Source organism: Trichechus manatus, unplaced genomic scaffold (assembly GCF_000243295.1).
Source record: "Trichechus manatus latirostris isolate Lorelei unplaced genomic scaffold, TriManLat1.0 scaffold00084, whole genome shotgun sequence".
Classification (NCBI taxonomy): Eukaryota; Metazoa; Chordata; class Mammalia; order Sirenia; family Trichechidae; genus Trichechus; species Trichechus manatus.
The window spans coordinates 7,881,787-7,899,749 of NW_004444020.1; the positions used below are offsets into that span (position 1 = coordinate 7,881,787).

The 17,963-nt window shown below is 38.1% G+C and overlaps 1 protein-coding gene across 7 annotated transcripts in view; it reads right to left on the reverse strand.

The window, feature by feature from the left end:
• Nucleotides 1–17,963, reverse strand: part of STAG1 (STAG1 cohesin complex component) — a 552,131-nt gene that overhangs the window by 87,964 nt on the left and 446,204 nt on the right. For all 7 annotated transcript variants that reach the window (XM_023735988.1, XM_023735987.1, XM_023735981.1 and 4 more), the window contains 4 exons: nt 13,652–13,755; nt 617–709; nt 425–514; nt 52–255 (listed from right to left, as the gene is read on the reverse strand). In XM_023735988.1, the coding sequence (XP_023591756.1) occupies nt 52–255; nt 425–514; nt 617–709; nt 13,652–13,755 (491 nt within the window). The remainder of the gene's footprint in view (nt 1–51; nt 256–424; nt 515–616; nt 710–13,651; nt 13,756–17,963) is intronic.

Sequence of the window (17,963 nt, forward strand, 5' to 3'; positions counted from 1 at the left end):
GAATAATTATCAGCCAAAATTATTATATGGACACATTAACTTTAAACAGACCTCCTGCAGTAAGTCTTCCACAGAATGATTGAACCGATCTACAAATTCATCAATCAGCTGGCTTCGAGCTATGTCAACTCTGTTCTGGATGGTATATTCTTCACTGCATAAGATGCTGTAGGTTTTACTGCAGGCTTCTAGAACATCTGATTCTACATGTTTCTCCACAACAAACTTAATCTGCTTTAATAAAGCATCTAGGTGCTGAGGAGGAAAAAAAAAAAAAAACACAACAAAGATATTTAGATTAACAACAAAAAAGAAAAATTAGCATCTGTCAAATAACAAATATGCCTATATAATTACATAAAAATAAAACAATCCAATTAATAAAACTGAGTATAACAGTAGTTTCAATTTCATAACGTCTTACCTTTTCCATTCTACCGGTGCTATAGATTTCTAGATCAAAATATTGCGGGATCTGTAGCAAGTTTGCTACCTTCTCTGCATCTGCAGAATACTAGAAGAAAGAGAAGCACAGAGAAAAGAAATAATTATTTTCACAGAACAGTGTTATCAAACTCAGTGGCATATTATCACAAAAACGGAAATGAAAATATACCTTTGATAACAACATAGGAAGTGTGATAATAAAATGCTCAGTCAATTTGTTTCTATCATCAATTTGAGTTTTCCTTTCTTTGGCAGTTAGCACCTAGAAAATAAATTAAAATGGGCAAAAAATAAGAGCGTTACATGCTAATTTATAAATCTTAAATGTTACACAGAATGACAGAGCATCATACCTGAGAACTTTAAAAAGAGCTTTAAAAAACTAATTACTGAAATAAGTAAATCTAGTTTTATACAAATTTCTATTTAACATGAACTGATGGCACAGTGGTTAAGAGCCTGGCTGTTAACCAAAAGGTCACCAGCTTGATTCATCAGTAGATCCCTGGAAACCCTGTGGGGTAGGTTCTACTCTGTCCTATAGGGTCGCTATGAGTTGGAATCGACTCGGTGGCAATCGGTTTGGTTTTTTTTATTACTTTGGAGCCCTGGTGGTGCGCTGGTTAAGCACTTTACTTGCCTGCTAACCGAAAGGTCAGCAGTTGAACCCACTAGCCATTCCGAGGGGCTCCATGAGAGAAAATACAACAGTCTGCTTCCGTAAAGATTTACAGTCTTAGTAACCCTATGGGGTAGTTCTACTCTGCCCTATAGGGTCGCTATGAGTTGGAACTTGACTCATGGCAATGGGTTTGCTTGATTGGTTTTTGCTTTACTATTTTTTAAAATAGATACTCATTTAAGAATCTCTAGATTTTAGACAAGTTACTGCTTGTTTAGATTAAATAAACTTTCTATAAAACCACAATTATGAACATAAAAATATTGGGACCAATGTAGAAATAATTTTTCTAGAGTTTTAATCTCAATGTGTAGCAGTGCCCTATGTTAAACACACTTTTTTTTTTTTTTAACTCTTAATACTGAGCAGAAAGGTAATCTTTCGTCTTTATTTTTATTCTGCTTTAGGTGAAAGACTACAGCTCAAGATAATTTCTCATCAACAAATTTATACACATATTGTTATATGACACTAGTTGCAAGCCCTATAATGTGACAGCACACTCCCCCTTTCCACCCCAGGTTTCCCATGTCCATCCAACCAGCTCCTGTCCCTTTCTGCCTTCTCATCCTGCCTCTGGACAGGAAACGCCCATTTGGTCTCCTGTACCTGCTTGAACTAAGAAGCACACTCTTCTCGAGTATTATTTTAAGTTTTATAGTTTAGTCTAATCTTTGTCTGAAGAGTGGGCCTTGGGAATGGTTTCAGTTCAGGGTCAATAGAGCGTCCAGGGGCCACGGCTTCGAGGCTTCCTCCAGTCTCAGTGAGACTGGGCTTTTTCACGTGAATTTGAGTTCTGCACCACACTTTTCTCCTGGTCCCTCAGGGACTCTCTGCTGTATTCCTTGTCAAGGTGGTCACTGGTGGTAGCCAGGCACCATCTAGTTCTTCTGGTCTCAGGCTGATGGAGTCTCTGGTTTATATGGCAATTTTGTCTCTTGGGCTAATATTTTGCTCGCGTCTTTGATGTTCTTCATTCTCCTTTGCTCCAGGTGGGCTGGGACCAATTGATGCATCTTAGATGGCCACTCCAGGTGGGCTGGGACCAATTGATGCATCTTAGATGGCTGCTCGCAAGGTTTTAAGACCCCAGACGCCACTCACCAAAGTGGGATGCAGAACATTTTCTCAACAAACTTTGTTATGCCAACTGACCCAGATGTCCCCCAAAACTATGGTCCCCAGACCCAACTCGCTGCTACTCTGTCCCTCAAAGTGTTTGGTTGTGTTCAGGAAACGTCTAAGCTTTTGGTTCAGTCGAGTTGCGCTGACTTCCCCTGTATTCTGTGTTGTCCTTCCCTTCACCTAAGATAATTCCTGTCTACTATCTAGTTAGTGAATACCCCTTTCAATCCCTCCCCACCCTCATAACCATCAAAGAATGTTTTCTTCTGTGTTGAAACCTTTTCTTCAGTTCTTATAACACTGGTCTCATACAGTATTTGTCCTTTTGCAACTGACTAATTTCACTCAGCATATTGCCTTCCAGATTCATCCACATTGTGAGATATATCACGGATTCATTATTGTTCTTTACCGTTGTGAAGTATTCCATTGTGTTTATGTACCATAATTTGTTTATCCATTCGTCAGTTGATGGGCACCTAGGTTGTTTCCATCTTTTTGCTATAATGAACAGTGCTGCAATGAACAGGCATGTGCATGTATCTATTTGTGTGATGATTCTTATTTCCTTATGATATATTTTAAGGAGTGGAATTGCTAGATCATATGGTACGTCTATTTCTAGCTTTTTACAGAAGCGCCAAATTGATTTCCAAAGTGGTTGTACCATTTTACATTCCCACCAGCAGTGGTAAAACTGTTCCAGTCTTTCCATAACCTCTCCAACATTTATTATTTTGTGTTTTTTTGATTATTGCTAGTCTTCTTGGGATGAGATGATATCTCATTGTAGTTCTGATTTGGATTTCTCTAATGGCTAATGCTTGTGAGCATTTCCTCATGTATCTGTTAGCCGTCTGAACGTCTTCTTTGGTGAAATGTCTGTTCCTGTCCTTTGTCAATTTTTTAATTGGGTTATTAGTTTTTTTGTTGTTGATGTTTCATAGTATCTTGTAGATTTCACAGATTAGACTCTGATCAGATGTGTTGTAGTTAAAAATATTTCCCCAGTCTGTTGGCTGTCTTTTTACTCTTTTGGTAGAGTCTTTTGAGGAGCATAAGTGTTTGATTTTTAGGAGCTCACAGTAACTTACTTTTCTTCTAGGGTTTGTGCATTTTTAGTTATGGTTTGTATTCTGTTCATGCCATGTATTAGGGCTCCTAGTGTTGTCCCTATTTTTCCTTCCACGATCTTTATCGTTTTAGATTTTATGTTGATGTCTTTGATCCATTTTGAGTTAGTTTTCGTAGATGGTGCGAGGTATGGGGTCTTGTTTCATTTTTTTTGCAGATGAATATTCAATTATGACGGCATCATTTGTTAAAGAGACTGTCTTTTCCCCATTTAACGGACTTTGTGGCTTTGTCAAATATCAGCTGCTCACAGGATGAATTTAGTCTGGGTTCTCAATTCTGTTCCATTGGACTATGTTTCTGCTGTTATACCACTACCAGGGAGTTCTGATTATTGTGGGAGTATAATAGGTTCTAAAACCAGGTAGTGTGAGGCCTCCCACTTTCTTCTTCTTCTTCAGTAATGCTTTACTTATCCAGGGCCTCTTCTCTTTCCATATGAAATTGGTGATTTTTTTCTCCAACTCATTAAAAACTGTTGTTGAAATGTGGACTGGGATTGCATTGCCATGTGTAGATCACTTTGGATAGAATCAATATTTTCACAATGTTGAGACTTCCAATCCATGAGCATGTTTTTCCACTATGTAGGTCTCTTTTGGTTTCCTGCAGTAATGTTTTGCAGTTTTCTTTGTATAGGTTTTTTATGTCTCTGGTTGGATTTATTCTTAAGTATTTTATCTTCTTGGAGACTACTATAAACAGTATTGATTTGGTGATTTCCTTTTGAAAGTTCTCTTTGTTGGTGTAGAGGAATCCAACTGATTTTTGTATGTTTGTCTTGTAACCTGATAATTTGCTGAAATCTTCTAATAGTTCCAGTCATTTTCTTGTAGATTCTTTGGGGTTTTCTGCATATAAGATCATATCATCTACAAATAAAGATACTTTTACTTCTTCTTTACAAATTTGGATGCCCTTTATTTCTTTTTCTTGCCTTATTGCTCTGGCTAGGATCTCCAGCACAATGTTGAATAAGAGTGGTGATGACGGGCATCCTTGTCTGGTTCCCATTCTCAAGAGGAACACTTTCAGACCTTCTCCATTTAGGATGATGCTGGCTGTTGGCTTTGCATAAATGCCCTTAATTATGTCAAGGAATTCCCCTTCTATTGCTATTCTGCTGACAGTCTTTATCAGGAATCAGTGTTAGGCTTTTTCTGCATCGACTGACAAGATCACGTGGTTCTTTTCTTTTCTTTTATTTATGTGATGGATTATGTTGATTGATTTTCTAATGTCAAACCACCCCTGCATACCTGGTATGAATCCCACTTGGTGATGGTGATTTATTTTTCTGATATGTTGCTGAATTCTATTGGCTAGAATTTTGTGGAGGATTTTTGTGTCTATGTTCATAAGGGATACTGGTCTGTAATTTTTTTTTCTGTGGTGCCTTTATCTGGCTTTGATATAAAGGTTATGCTCGCTTCATAGAATGAGTTTGGGAGTATCTCATCCTTTTCTATGCTCTGAAATACCTTTAGTAGTACCATTGTTAATTGTTCTCTGATAGTTTGGCAGAATTCTCTAGTGAAGCCATCAGGGCCAGGGCCTTTTTTTTTGTTGGGAGTTTTTTTTTTAATTACCTCTTCCAACTCTTCTCTTATATGTTTATTTTGTTTTTCTATCTCGGTTTGTGTTATTTTAGACAGGTAGTGTGTTTCTAGAAATCTGTACATTTCCTCTAAGTTATCCAATTTGTTGGAGTACAATTTTTCATAGTATTCAGTTATGATTCTTTTAATTTCAGTTGGGTCTGCTGTGATATCGCCCATCTCATTTCTTAATTCAGGTTATTTGCTTCCTCTTCTGTTTTTCAATTGTCAGTCTGGCCAATGGTTTATTGATTTTGTTGATCTTTTCAAGGAACAGCTTTTGGTCTTGTTAACTCTTTCGATTGTTTTTTATTCCCTATTTCATTTAATTCTGCTCTAATTTTTATTATTTCCTTTCTTCTGGTGCCAAAAGCTTCTTTTGCTGCTCTCTTTTTATTTGTTTGAGTTGTAGGGTTAATGTTTTTATTTTGGCCTTTTCTTCTTTTTGGATGTGTGCATTTCCTGTTATAAACTGACCTCTGAGCACTGCTTTTGCTGTGTCCCAAAGGTACTGGTAGGATGTGTTTTCATTCTCATTTGATTCTATGAATTTCTTTATTCCATCCTTGATTTCTTCTACAACCCAGTAGTTTTTGAGCAAGGTGTTGTTCAGTTTCCATGTGTTTGATTTTTTTTCCCTTGCTTTTTCTGTTAATGATTTCTACTTTTATGGTTTATGGTCAGAAAAGACGCTTTTTAATATTTCGATGTTTTCGATTCTGTTAAGGCTTGCTTTATGGACTACTATGTGCTCTGTTCTGGAGAATGTTCCATGCGCATTGGAAAAGAAAGTATACTTGGTTGCTGTTGGGTGGAGTGTTCTGTATACGTCTATGAGACCAAGTTGGTTGACTGTGGCATTTAGATCTTCTGCATCTTTACTGAGCTTCGTTCTAGATGTTCTGTCCTTCACCAAATGTGGTGTGTTGAAGTCTCCTGCTACTATTGTGGAGCTGTCTGTTTCACTTTTCAGTGCTGTTAGAGTTTGTTTGTATTTTGGAGTCCTCTTGTTGAGTGCATATTTATTATGGTTATGTCCGCCTGGTGTATTGACCCTTTAATCAGTATACAGTGTCCTTCCTTATCCTTTGTGGTGGAGTTTGCTTTAAAGACTATTTTGTCAGAGATTAATATTGCCACTACTGATCTTTATTGACTGTTGTTTGCTTGACATTTTTTCCCATCCTTTGAGTTTTACTTTGCTTGTGTCTTTGAGTCTAAGGTGTGTCTCTTATAGGCAGCATATAGACAAGTCGTGTTTATCCATTCTGCCACTCTCTGTGTCTGTATTGGTGCGTTTAGTCCATTTACATTCAGTGTAATTATTGATAGGTATGAGTTTAGTGCTGTCGTTTTGATGTACATTTTTTTAGTGTTGACAGTTTCTTTGTTCCACTTAATTTTCTGTGCTCAGTTGTTATTCTTTATGTATTTTCATCTTTTTTATTGTTGATTTTGTGTTTGTTGAGTCTTTTTGTTTTTGGTTTTTATTTTGATGTGTAGGACTGTTAGTTTCCTTTGTGGTCACCTTAAAATTTACCTCTACTTTTCTAAGTTTAAAACAATCTTTAGTTTCTTGATTTTGCCTTAACTTCCTCTCCATACGAATGTTCTATGACTACACTATTTCGTCCCTCTTTTTTGTTTCAATGTTGTCATCTTTTAAATACTGACACCTCTGTTTCCCTATATTCAGCATTCTAGCTTTCACTTATTTTTGTAACTTCCCTGTCTGTGTTGATATCTGGTTGTTCTGTCCTGTGTTCTAGTCGTGGGTTGTTACTGGATATTACTGATTCTCTAACCAGAGGACTCCCTTTAGTATTTCTTGTCAGTTTGGTTTGGTTTTTACAAATTCCCTTAACTTCTGTGTATCTGGAAATGCTCTAATTTCGCCCTCATATTTGAGAAGCAGTTTTGCTGGATATGTAATTGTTGGCTGACAATTTTTTTCCTTCAAGGCTTTATATATGTCATCCATTTCCTTCTTGTCTGCATGGTTTCTGCTGAGCAGTCCGAGCTTAGCCTTATTGACTCTCCTTTGTAGATGACTTTTCGTTTATCCCTAGCCACTCTTAAAATTCTCTATCTTTGGTTTTGGTAAGTTTGATTACACTATGCTTTGGTGCCTTTCTTTTGCGATCTACCCTGTGTGTGGTTCGATGAGCTTCTTGGATAGATATCTTCTCATCTTTCATGATATCGGGGAAGTTTTCTGCCAACAAATCTTCAACAATTCTCTCTGTATTTTCTGTTATCCCCCCCCCACCCCCGCCTGCTTCCGCCCCTGTTCTGGTACTCCAGTCACTCATAGGTTATTCTTCTTGACAGAGTCCCACATAATTCTTAGGGATCACTCTTTAAAACTGTTTTATCAGATTTCTTCTCAAAATAAATTGGTATCAAGTGCTTTCTCTTCAATCTCACTAATTCTGATTTCCATTGCCTCAATTCTGTTCCTGTGACTTTCTATTTAGTTATTAAATTCTGAAATTTTATTGCTTATCTTTGGGATTTCTATTTTCTCTCTATGGATATTTGCAGCATGTTAAATTTGTCATTTTGCTCTTCTATAAGCTTCCTAAATTCCTCTGTTGCTTTATCTGTTCCTTGGCTTGGTCTGTGTTTTGCATGATCTCCTTCCTGATCTCTTGAAGAGCTCTGCATATTAATCCTTTTAATTCCACCTTTGGTAATTCCAAGACCTTCTCTTCCTCCAAACTTTGGTGGTGTAGTAGTTAACAGCTATGGCTGCTAACCAAAAGCTCGGCAGTTTTAATCCAACAGGCACTCCTTGGAAACCCTATCGGGCAGTTCTACTCTGTCCTATGGGGTTGCTATGAGTCAGAATCGACTCAACAGCAGTGGGTGTGGTTTTTTGGTTTTTTCTCTTCTTCTGGAAGGTTTCATGGTTCTTTGTTTTGGTTGCTTGTTGAAGCCATCATGGTCTGCCTCTTTATGTGATTTGATATTGACTGTTGTCTCTGAGCCTTCAATAAGTTATTACATATATATATTTTTACTGTTTTCTTACTGTGTCCTAGCTTCTTGTTTTGTTATGCCCAAATAGGCCGGTGGAACACACATACTTTTTAAAGTAACTTTTTTTGAATTCTAGTTTTATTGTGGTAAAAAATACATATTACACAAAGTTTGTCATTTTAACCATTTTTAAGTATACAATTCAGTGACATTATGTTCACCATGCTGTGCTATCATCATTCCCAAAAGTTTTAAAAAACCAAAACCAAACCTGATGGTGTCGAGTTGATTCTGACTCATAGCCGACTCTATAAGGCAGGGTAGAACAGCCCCATAGGGCTTCCAAGGCTGTAAATCTCTACAAAAGCAGACTGCCACATCTTTCTCCTATGGAGCGGCTGGTGGGTTCGAACCACTGAACCTTCAGTTAGCAGCCAGTGCTTTAACCACTGCGCTACCAGGGCTCCTTTTCAAAAGTTTTACAGCACTCCAAACAGAAGTTTAATACATCGTCAGCAATACCTCCCATTCCTCCCTCCTTCCAATCCCCCTCACTAATAAACTTTTGTCTCTGTATGTATTTGCCTGTTTTAGACAGGAGCTCCCTTATCCTCGGTTTCTTTCTCTGCGGGTTCAGTTACACACAGTCAATCGTGGTTCAAAAATGTTAAATGAGTACGTAGCATGATGAGATCTCACCCCATCATTCACTTCACTTTTATTACAGTATATTGTTATAATTGTTCCATTTTATTATTATAGTTGTCAATCTCTTACTGTACCTAATTTATAAATTAAACTTTATCATAGGTATGTATGTATAGGACAAATCACTGTATATATAGGGTTTGGCACTATCTGCAGTTTCAGGCATCCATTGGAGGTCTCTGAATGTATCCCCTGCAGATAAGGGGGGACTACTGTATATTTCATGTAAGTGGGATCATATAATATTTGTCTGTTTCAGTCTGATTTTACAGAGCATCACGTTTTCAAGGTTCATCCATGTCATAGGAAGTATCAGAATTTCATTTCTTTTTATGGCTGAATAATATTCCATTGTATGTATATACCACATTTTGTTTATCATTCATCTGTTGTTGGACACTTGGGTTGTTTCCACCTTTTGGCTACTGTGACTATTGCTGCAATGGACATTGGCGTACATGTATCTGAGTCCTTGCTTTCAAGTCTCATGGCTATATACCTAGGAGTGGAATTGCTGGAAAACTGGACATTATGAAACTCCTGATATGCTGTAACATGCAGTAAAAAAAAATCATTCTTGCCAAAAATCTCTAACCTGATTCTGATCAAGCCTTTAGTACAAACTTTCAGATTAAAAAAAATGTAGGGTGGAGAGAAGCAAACAGTACCATGAAGTGACAATAATAATCTGGAAGAAAAAATATCAGCTCCCCCAGACAACCCAGTTATTATTAATTATTGAGAGAAGAATATTACAATTTTCAACTATAATTGCTGAAGCATATATTTCTCTTTTCAATCCTTTTAGTTTTTGTTTCATGTACTTTGGGCTCTGTTGTTAGGTATATAGAAACATAAAATTATCTTTCCAGTGTGTTGAACCTTTTATCATTATGAAATGTCCCTCTTTGTCTCTAGTAACATTTGTCTTAAACTCTGCTTGTCTAATATTAAAAACCTCTCCAGCACTGTTATGAATCCTCCTTGCATGGTATCATTTGCCATCCTTTCACTTTCAACATATTTATGTTCTTGAATCTAAAGTGTCACTGGTAGACAGAATATAGTCGGACCTTGCTTTTTTATCTAGTCTGAAAATCTCTATCTTTTTATTGGAGTATCTACTATATTCATATTTAATGTAATTTTTTATATGGTTGCATTTACATCAGCTATTTTGCTATTTGTTTCCTATAAGTCGCATATCTTTTATGTTTCTCTATTCTTTGCTGCCTTCTTTTAAGTTGTTGCTGTTAGGTGTTGTCGAGTTGATTTCAACTTATATAGACCCTAAAGGACAGACCAGAACTGCCTCATAGGGTTTTTCTGGGCTGTAATCTTTATCAGAACTGAATGCTAGGTCTTTCTTCCATGGAGCCGCTGGGTGGGTTCGAACCATCAACCTCTCGGTTAGCAGTCAAGCGCTTAACCACTGCACCACCAGGGCTCCTTTCTTGTAAGTTAGACAAACATTATTTTAGTGTACAATTTTAATTCTACTGCTGATTTTTTCTTTTTGTAGGTCTGAGTGGTTACTCTAGGGAGTATAATAGACATCTTTAACTTAGAACTCTCTACTTCAGGTTAATATTAAATTAATTCCAGGAAAATACAGCAATTCTGTTCCAATATACTTCCTCTTCCTTTTGTTATTACTGTCACACATATTTTACATTTATATGTTTTAATTTCAACAGTACAGTGCTATGATTATTGCTTTAAATAATCTCATGCATTTTTAAGGAAATTAAGAAGAAAAAAACATATTCTTGTATGTTGTTAGCTGCCATCAAGTCAGTTCCAACTCATAGCAACCCTATGTATAACAGAATGAAACACTGTCTGGTCCTGTGCCATCCTCACAATCCTTGCTATGCTTGAGCTCTTTGTTGCAGCCACTGTGTCAATCCATTTCGTCCAGGGTCGTCTTCTTTTTTGCTGACCCTCTACTTTATGAAGCATGATGTTCTTATCCAGACACTATCCCTCCTGATAATATGTCCAAAGTATGTGAGAAAGTCTTGCCATCCTCGCTTCCAAGGAACATTTTCGTTGTACTTCTTCCAAGACAGATTTGTTCATTCTTCTGACAGTCCATGGTATGTTCAATATTCTTTGGCAACAACATAATTCAAAGGAATCAATTCTTCTTTGGTCTTCTTTATTCACTGTCCAGCTTTCATATGCATATGAGGTGAAAGAAAACACCATGGCTTGGGTCAGGCACACCTTAGACCTTAAAGTGACATCTTTGCTTTTTAACACTTTGAAGAGGTCTTTTGTAGCAGATTCACCCACTGCAATGTGTCGTCTGATTTCTTGACTGCTATTTCCATGGGCATTGATTGTGGATGCAAGTAAAATGAAATCCTTGACAACTTCAATCTTTTCTGTTTATCATGATGTTGCTTACTGGTCCAGTTGTGAGGATTTCTGTTTTCTTTATGTTAAGGTGCAATGCATACTGAAGGCTGTAGTCTTTGATCTTCATCAACAAGTGCTTCAAGTCCTCTTCACTTTCAGCAAGCAAGGTTGTGTCATCTGCATATCACAGGTTGTTAATGAGTCTTCCTTCAATCCTGATGCCACATGCTTCTTCATATAGTCCAGCTTTTCAGATTATTTGTTCAGCATACAGAGTCAATAAGTATGGTGAAAGGATACAACCCTGATGCATACCTTTCCTGATTTTAAACCATGCAGTATTCCCTTGCTCTGTTCAAATGACTGCCTCTTGGTCTATGTACATGTATCCTTTTATATCTACCTGCATATTTATCATTTCTGTTGCTCTTCATTCCTTCGTGTGTATTAGAGGTACTATCTGGCATTACTCCTTACAGTCTGAAGGACTCCTAGTATTTTCTGAAAGGCAGGTCTGCTAGCAACAAATTCTTTCATTGTTTATCTGGGAACATCCTTATTTTGCATTCATTTTTGAAATGTAGTTCTACTGGATGTAAAATTCTTGGCAGGCAACTTTGTTGTTTTAGCACTCTGTAGGTCATTCTACTGACTTCTGGCTTTCACTGTTTCTGATAAGAAGTCAATCACCAGATAAACTGCTTTTCTTTTGTTAAGATTTTTTTTGTCTTTGGCTTTCGATAGTTTGACTATGATGTGTCTAGGTGTGGACCTCTTTACGTTTATCCTACCTGGGTTTTGTTAAGGTTTTTGGATCTGTGAATTGTTTTTCATCAAATCTGGAAAGTTTTCAGCCATTCAGATATTTTACCTGCCCCTTTAACTCTCTCCTCTCTGGACTCCCATCACACATATTTTGGTGCACCTGATGTTCTCCCACACATTTCTGAGGTTCTGTTCATTTTTCTTCAATCTTTTTTCCTCATTGTTCTTCATAATATAGTTCTTACTGAGCCATCTTCAAGTTGACAGTCTTTCTTCTGCAACTCAAGTCCGCTATTGAGCTCAAGTGAATATTAAATTTCTGTAACTATATTTTTTCAACTCTATTCAGTTCTTCATTATTGATATTCCCTATTTCTTGTTATTATATTTTCCTGTAATTCCTTGAACATATTTACAAAAAGTGCACTGAAGTCTTTGCTAAATCTAGTATCTGGGCCTTCTCAGAAGTCGTTTCTATTTTTTCCCTGAGTATGGTCACACTTACATGTTTCTCTGAAAACTGGATATTTTTTGGATAATGTAACTATGGATTTGACTTATTTTTCTGCTTCATTTAACTTAAACTGTGTAATCTATCACTTCCATGGTGTGTGGCCACTGCTGTGTCTGCTGATTTTTTAATTCTTATTGCTTTTCAGCCTGTCTTCCCAGGGTTCATCCTTACGTTTGAATAGATGCAGTGGTTACTCAATGACTGGGGCAGAGGCTGTGCTCCAACACCTCAATTCTACCAGGTTTCTCCTCTCTGCTGAGTGTTCTGTTTGTAGGTAGGAAGCACATTCAAAGTTCAGCTAGTTCTTAAGTTTGCTTTGACTTTCATTTTTTATTGCGTTGTCCTGGGTCTCCTCTTGCACAAGCATGCAGTTTCCCAGTCAGCCAGAGATGTGTGAAGAGCCGATCTAACCCTTTTACTGCCCTTTCATTTTTTAAATCAGGATTTCCTAATTTAATTTCTGGCTGGTCCACTGCTCTCGCCAGCTAGGACCACAACCTCAGAATATCCAACCTGTGGGTTTTCCCTGTTTGTATTTACCAAGTTTGCCACGTCTAGTTGACAAAGCTGAATATTACTGCCATTCGTCCCATACTGAGCCCACCCCTTCTGGCAGCAAAGCTGTTGATTTCTGTGGCTAATACCACCCTGGTAAACTATAGTTCTTGCCAACCAAGCTTGCAGGGTATGTGTATACTGTAATCCCAGGCAAAAAAGTTGCAGACTCCCAAAGCTCTAACATTATTTCAAGAATAAAAGGATCTCAATTAGTTGTCTACCTCTGGTGAATTTCAAGAACCCTAATATGGTTGTTTATGACAATATTTTTCAGTTTTATACTTTTCTTTTTGCATAGAGGATTTGCTGACCTCTTTATGCCACCTTACCCAGTAGTCTGTTTGTCCGTGATTTTCCCAATTCATCTTTAATACCAATAACAACCATATTATTTTATTAACTCTATTTTATAGGTAAGGAAGTTAAAGCACACATAAAAGAAGCAACTAGCTAAAAGTCACATAGATGCTAAATGGCAGCGGTTGCAAATTACACAGTTTGCCTTCAGAGACTGTACTTTTAACAGATATGAACATAAAATTTTTTAAAGTACTATAATAGAAGCAGGTACAGGTGCTATAGGAGCATGGAGGAAACAACCTATTTTTGGAAGCTGAGTATAGTAGACGAGATATAAAGATGAAGCACCATAGAATATATTGTTTTAAAAAATTCCATATTTATACGAATACAAATAGCAGGAAAATTTACAAATTTTTAAGACAGTTAATTATATTAAAAGCCTTATTGTGACTTCTCACTAATATAACTTACTCTCTTGCCAGTACCCCTTCCCACTGGAGGATGTGCCTCAGCAGCTTGACGAATTGTACAAACCATTAGTTCTATAAGAGCACTCTCCTGGCGGTCAGACATTGCTAAGGTAAAACAAAACACATTAGTATAAGTAGTTTTGCAATAACCATGGAGTAAAAGTGAACACAATTATAAAAAGCAACTGCAACAATATTGTATTACTAATTACTTTAAAGTCAGAATTAAGGTCTACTGTATTTTGCTTTTTTTTTTTTAATAAGAATCCATGCTTGCTGTCATAAGTAAGAAACAGGTATACAAAGTAAAGAAAAAGAGGTAACTCTGATCTCTCCTAATACCTGGCTCCTTCTAATACCACACTTCTGAGTCAAGTAATTCCAAAATTTTACCATATTTCCTTCTATATAATTTCAAGGCTCAGAACAGGGTCTCCTTGAATCCTCCTTTTTCTTCCCTCAATAAAACCATGGTCATGCCATATATTTCTAAAATATCAACAACAGATTTTGAATATCTTTCAAGTCACTATGTAACGATACGAATAATTACCTTGAATAACTGCAAAATGTTATGCACAATTTATGTACCATAATTTAGTCAACCTTCTCCTACTACTGGTCATTCAAAGTATTTCCAGAAAGGGAAGGGCCAAGATGGCAGCATAGCGAGATGCTTCCTGGTGGCCCTCTTAAAACACAGACCGGAAAAAACAAGTGAGTCGATTATATACGACAATCTAGGAGCCCTGAATCATCAAAGACAAAGCTGAAGAGTCAGACTGAGTGGCAGGGGGAGGGAAAAACAATTCAAAAGCAGTGGAGAAGTGCCAGTCGTGAGGCTGCCAAAGCCCTGCTGCTGGGTCAGCCGGTGCACACCACCTCCAGTAGCCTACGGGACGCGGCTCACCACGTCTGGTGAGGTTGGGCGGTGGTGAGTCTGTGCATGCCTCCAGAGATGGGTGGAAGCAGCACTGGACTTGCGAAAAGTTAAGTGCAAGTGTCTAATCTACTTCATGGGGGCAAAATAAGCCGTCTCCCCAGAGTTTTATAGCAGAGAAGTGCTTCCTTCCCTTCACCCACTCCCCACCCTGCTCTGCTCTGACACCAGTCTGGCAGTATTCAACAACTGCCACACCCCCTAAGCCAGGACCTCAAGGCAGATCAGCCCTGCCTCTTCACCCAGCCACTGGCATAAGGAGTCCACAGACTTGCAGCACCCTTCACCACTAGACCTGTGTGGGCTGATTCAACATCCCATGCTCTCATTAGCATAAAATGGCAGAGCATACACATGAAGCACATTTTCAACTGCAGCAGCCAAGGGGGAGCTGCAGATTTGATATCTGACACTACCCTGCCCCTTAAACACGGGCCTCACCCACTCATACCAGGGGCCAGAGGGCTGGCAGTAATCACCCACTCCAACAGGTCACCCACGACAGAAGTCTGAGAATAAGTGGTGCCTCCCAGTCCCTCTAGCCAACAGCACTGGGTACCTAAGGACCAGCTGAAATACCTCCCCGTGACTATGTACTCTAGGGGACAGGGACATGCCCTCCACACAGGCACCAGGGGCAGATGTCAGTCCCCTCCCTGCTCCACACATAGCCCCCTACAGCAGCCAGGTAACTCTGCCTCTTCCAAAGAGCCCTACACACCCCTACTTGCCCATCTAGGACCGTAGGTAAAAGTCTGCACCACACACTCGTTGACCAACACCTGGACACCTGTGCTCACACACCTAGTAGCTGCTCTAATCACCTGGAGACAAGACGTGAGAGCTTCAAAGACACCAATAACCAAAGTAGCTCACACACCCAGCCTACTTGAGTATACAGAAACAAAACAAAAAGTTATGACACAGTAAACAAACACAATAAATAAATATAATAACTTACTGATGCCTTGGAGACAACAGTCAATATCAAATTACATAAAGAAGCAGGTCGAGATGGCTCCAAGAAGCATCCACAATAAAGAACCAGGACACCTTCTGGTGGAAGAGAAGATAATGTAACTACCTGAGATAGAATTCAAAAATCAAATATACAGAGCTCTCAAAGAGATCAGGAAGGAGATCAGGCAAAACCTGGACCAAGCCAAGGAACTTACGGGGAAAGCAATAGAGGAATTCAGGAAAACAATACAAGAACAGAATGACAAATGTAACAGGCTGCTAGAAACCACAGAGAGACAGAACTAGAAATCCAAAAGATTAACAATAAAATTTCAGAATTAGACAACTCAATATAAGGTCACAGGAGCAGAACTGAGACAATGGAAGTCAGAATTAGTGAGACTGAAGATAAATCCCTTGATACCAATTTATTTGAGGAAAAATCAGAAAAATGAATTAAAAAAAATTAAGAAAGTCTAAGAATTACATGGGAGACTGTCAAGAGGAAACACCTACAAGTGATCAGAGTATCAGAACAGGGAGGGGGGCGGATAACAGACAATTGTTGAAGATTTGCTGGCAGAAAACTTCCCTGATATAATGAAAGACGAGAAGACATCTATCCAAGAAGCTCAATGAACTACATACAGGGTACTTCCCAAAAGAAAGTCACCAAGACATATCAAAATCAAACTTGGCAAAACTGAAGACAAAGATAGAATCTTCAGAGTGGCTAGGGATAAACAAAAAGTCACCTACAAAGGAGAACCAATAATACTAAGGTCTGACAACTCAGCAGAAAGCATGCAGGCAAAAAGGCAATGGGATGACATGATAAAGCCTCAAAGGAAAAAAATGCCAGTCAAGAATTATATATCCAGCAAAACTGTCTCTCAAATACGATGGCAAAACTGAGTCATTTCCAGATAAAAAGAAGTTAAGGGAATTTGTAAAAACCAAACCAAAATTACAACAAATATTAAAGGGAATCTTCTGGTTAGAGAACCAACAATATCAGACAATCATCCAAGACTAGAACACAGGACAGTTTAACCAGTTACCAACCTAGATAGGGAAGTCGCAAAAACAAGTCAAAGCTATATGACTGAAAATACGGAACCAGAGATGTCAATATGTAAATGATGACAATGTCAAAACACAAAAGAGGGAATAAACAGTGTAGTCACAAAACTTCCATATGGAGAGGAAGTTATTAAGGTGATATCAAGAAATAAAAGATCGGTTTAAACTTAGAAAAATAAAGGCAAATTTTAAGGTCACGACCAAGGAAGCTAACAAACCTACCCATCAATATAAAAAAGAAGAAAAACATACTCAGCAACACAAAATTAACAACGAAAAAGATGAAAATAGATAAAGAAAAACTACTCATTTGGAGAGTAGTGTCTGGGGTCTTAAAATCTTGTGAGCGGCCATCTAAGATAAAGATACTCCACTGGTCTCACCCCATCGGGAACAAGGGAGGATGAAGAAAACCAAAGACACAAGGGAAAGATCAGTCCAAAAGACTAAAGAAACACAGCTACCACAGCCTCCACCAGACTAAGTCCAGCACAACTAGATGCTGCCTGGTTACCACCACTGACTGCTCTGAAACAGGGATCACAATAGAAGGTCCTAGACAGAGCTGGAGAAAAATGTAGAACAAAATTCTAATCCAGAAAAATAGACCAGCATTACTGGACTGACAGAGACTGGAGAAACCCTGAGAGTATGGCCCCCAGACACCCTTTTAGCTCAGTAATGAAGTCACTCCTGAGGTTCACCATTCAGCAAAAGATTAGACAGGCCCATAGGACAAAATGAGACTAAAGGGGAACACCAGCCCAGGGGCAAGGACTAGAAGGCAAGAGAGGACAGAAGAGCTGTTAACAGGGAACCCAAGATAGAAAAGAGAGAGTACAGACATGTCGTGGGGTTGGTAAGCAATGTCACAAAACAATATGTGTACTAATTGTTTACTGAGAAGCTAGTCTGTTGTGTAAACCTTCATCTAAAGTACAAGTTAAAAAGAAAAAAGGTAGAGGAAAAGCGGGAGGGGGGACAGCTTTCAACTGCATCAGGCCTGATAATAGAAAAGTTTCTTGCAAAGAATAAATTATCAGCTAACCATAAATTCGATAATGCATAATTATCTTCATCCTCACAAAACCATCGATATCATTCTATTTCTTAATAAAAGCATAATGGTGCTAAATTTGGGAAAAAAGAAAGAAAAATAACTCAGCACAGAAAATTAAATGAAACAAATAAAACAACATCACAAAGAAAAAATAAAATCACAGCAGTAAACTCATTCTATCAGTAATTACACTGAATGCAAATGGACTAAATGCACCAACAGAGACAGAGAGTGGCAGAATGGATTAAAAAACTCACTCCATCTACATGC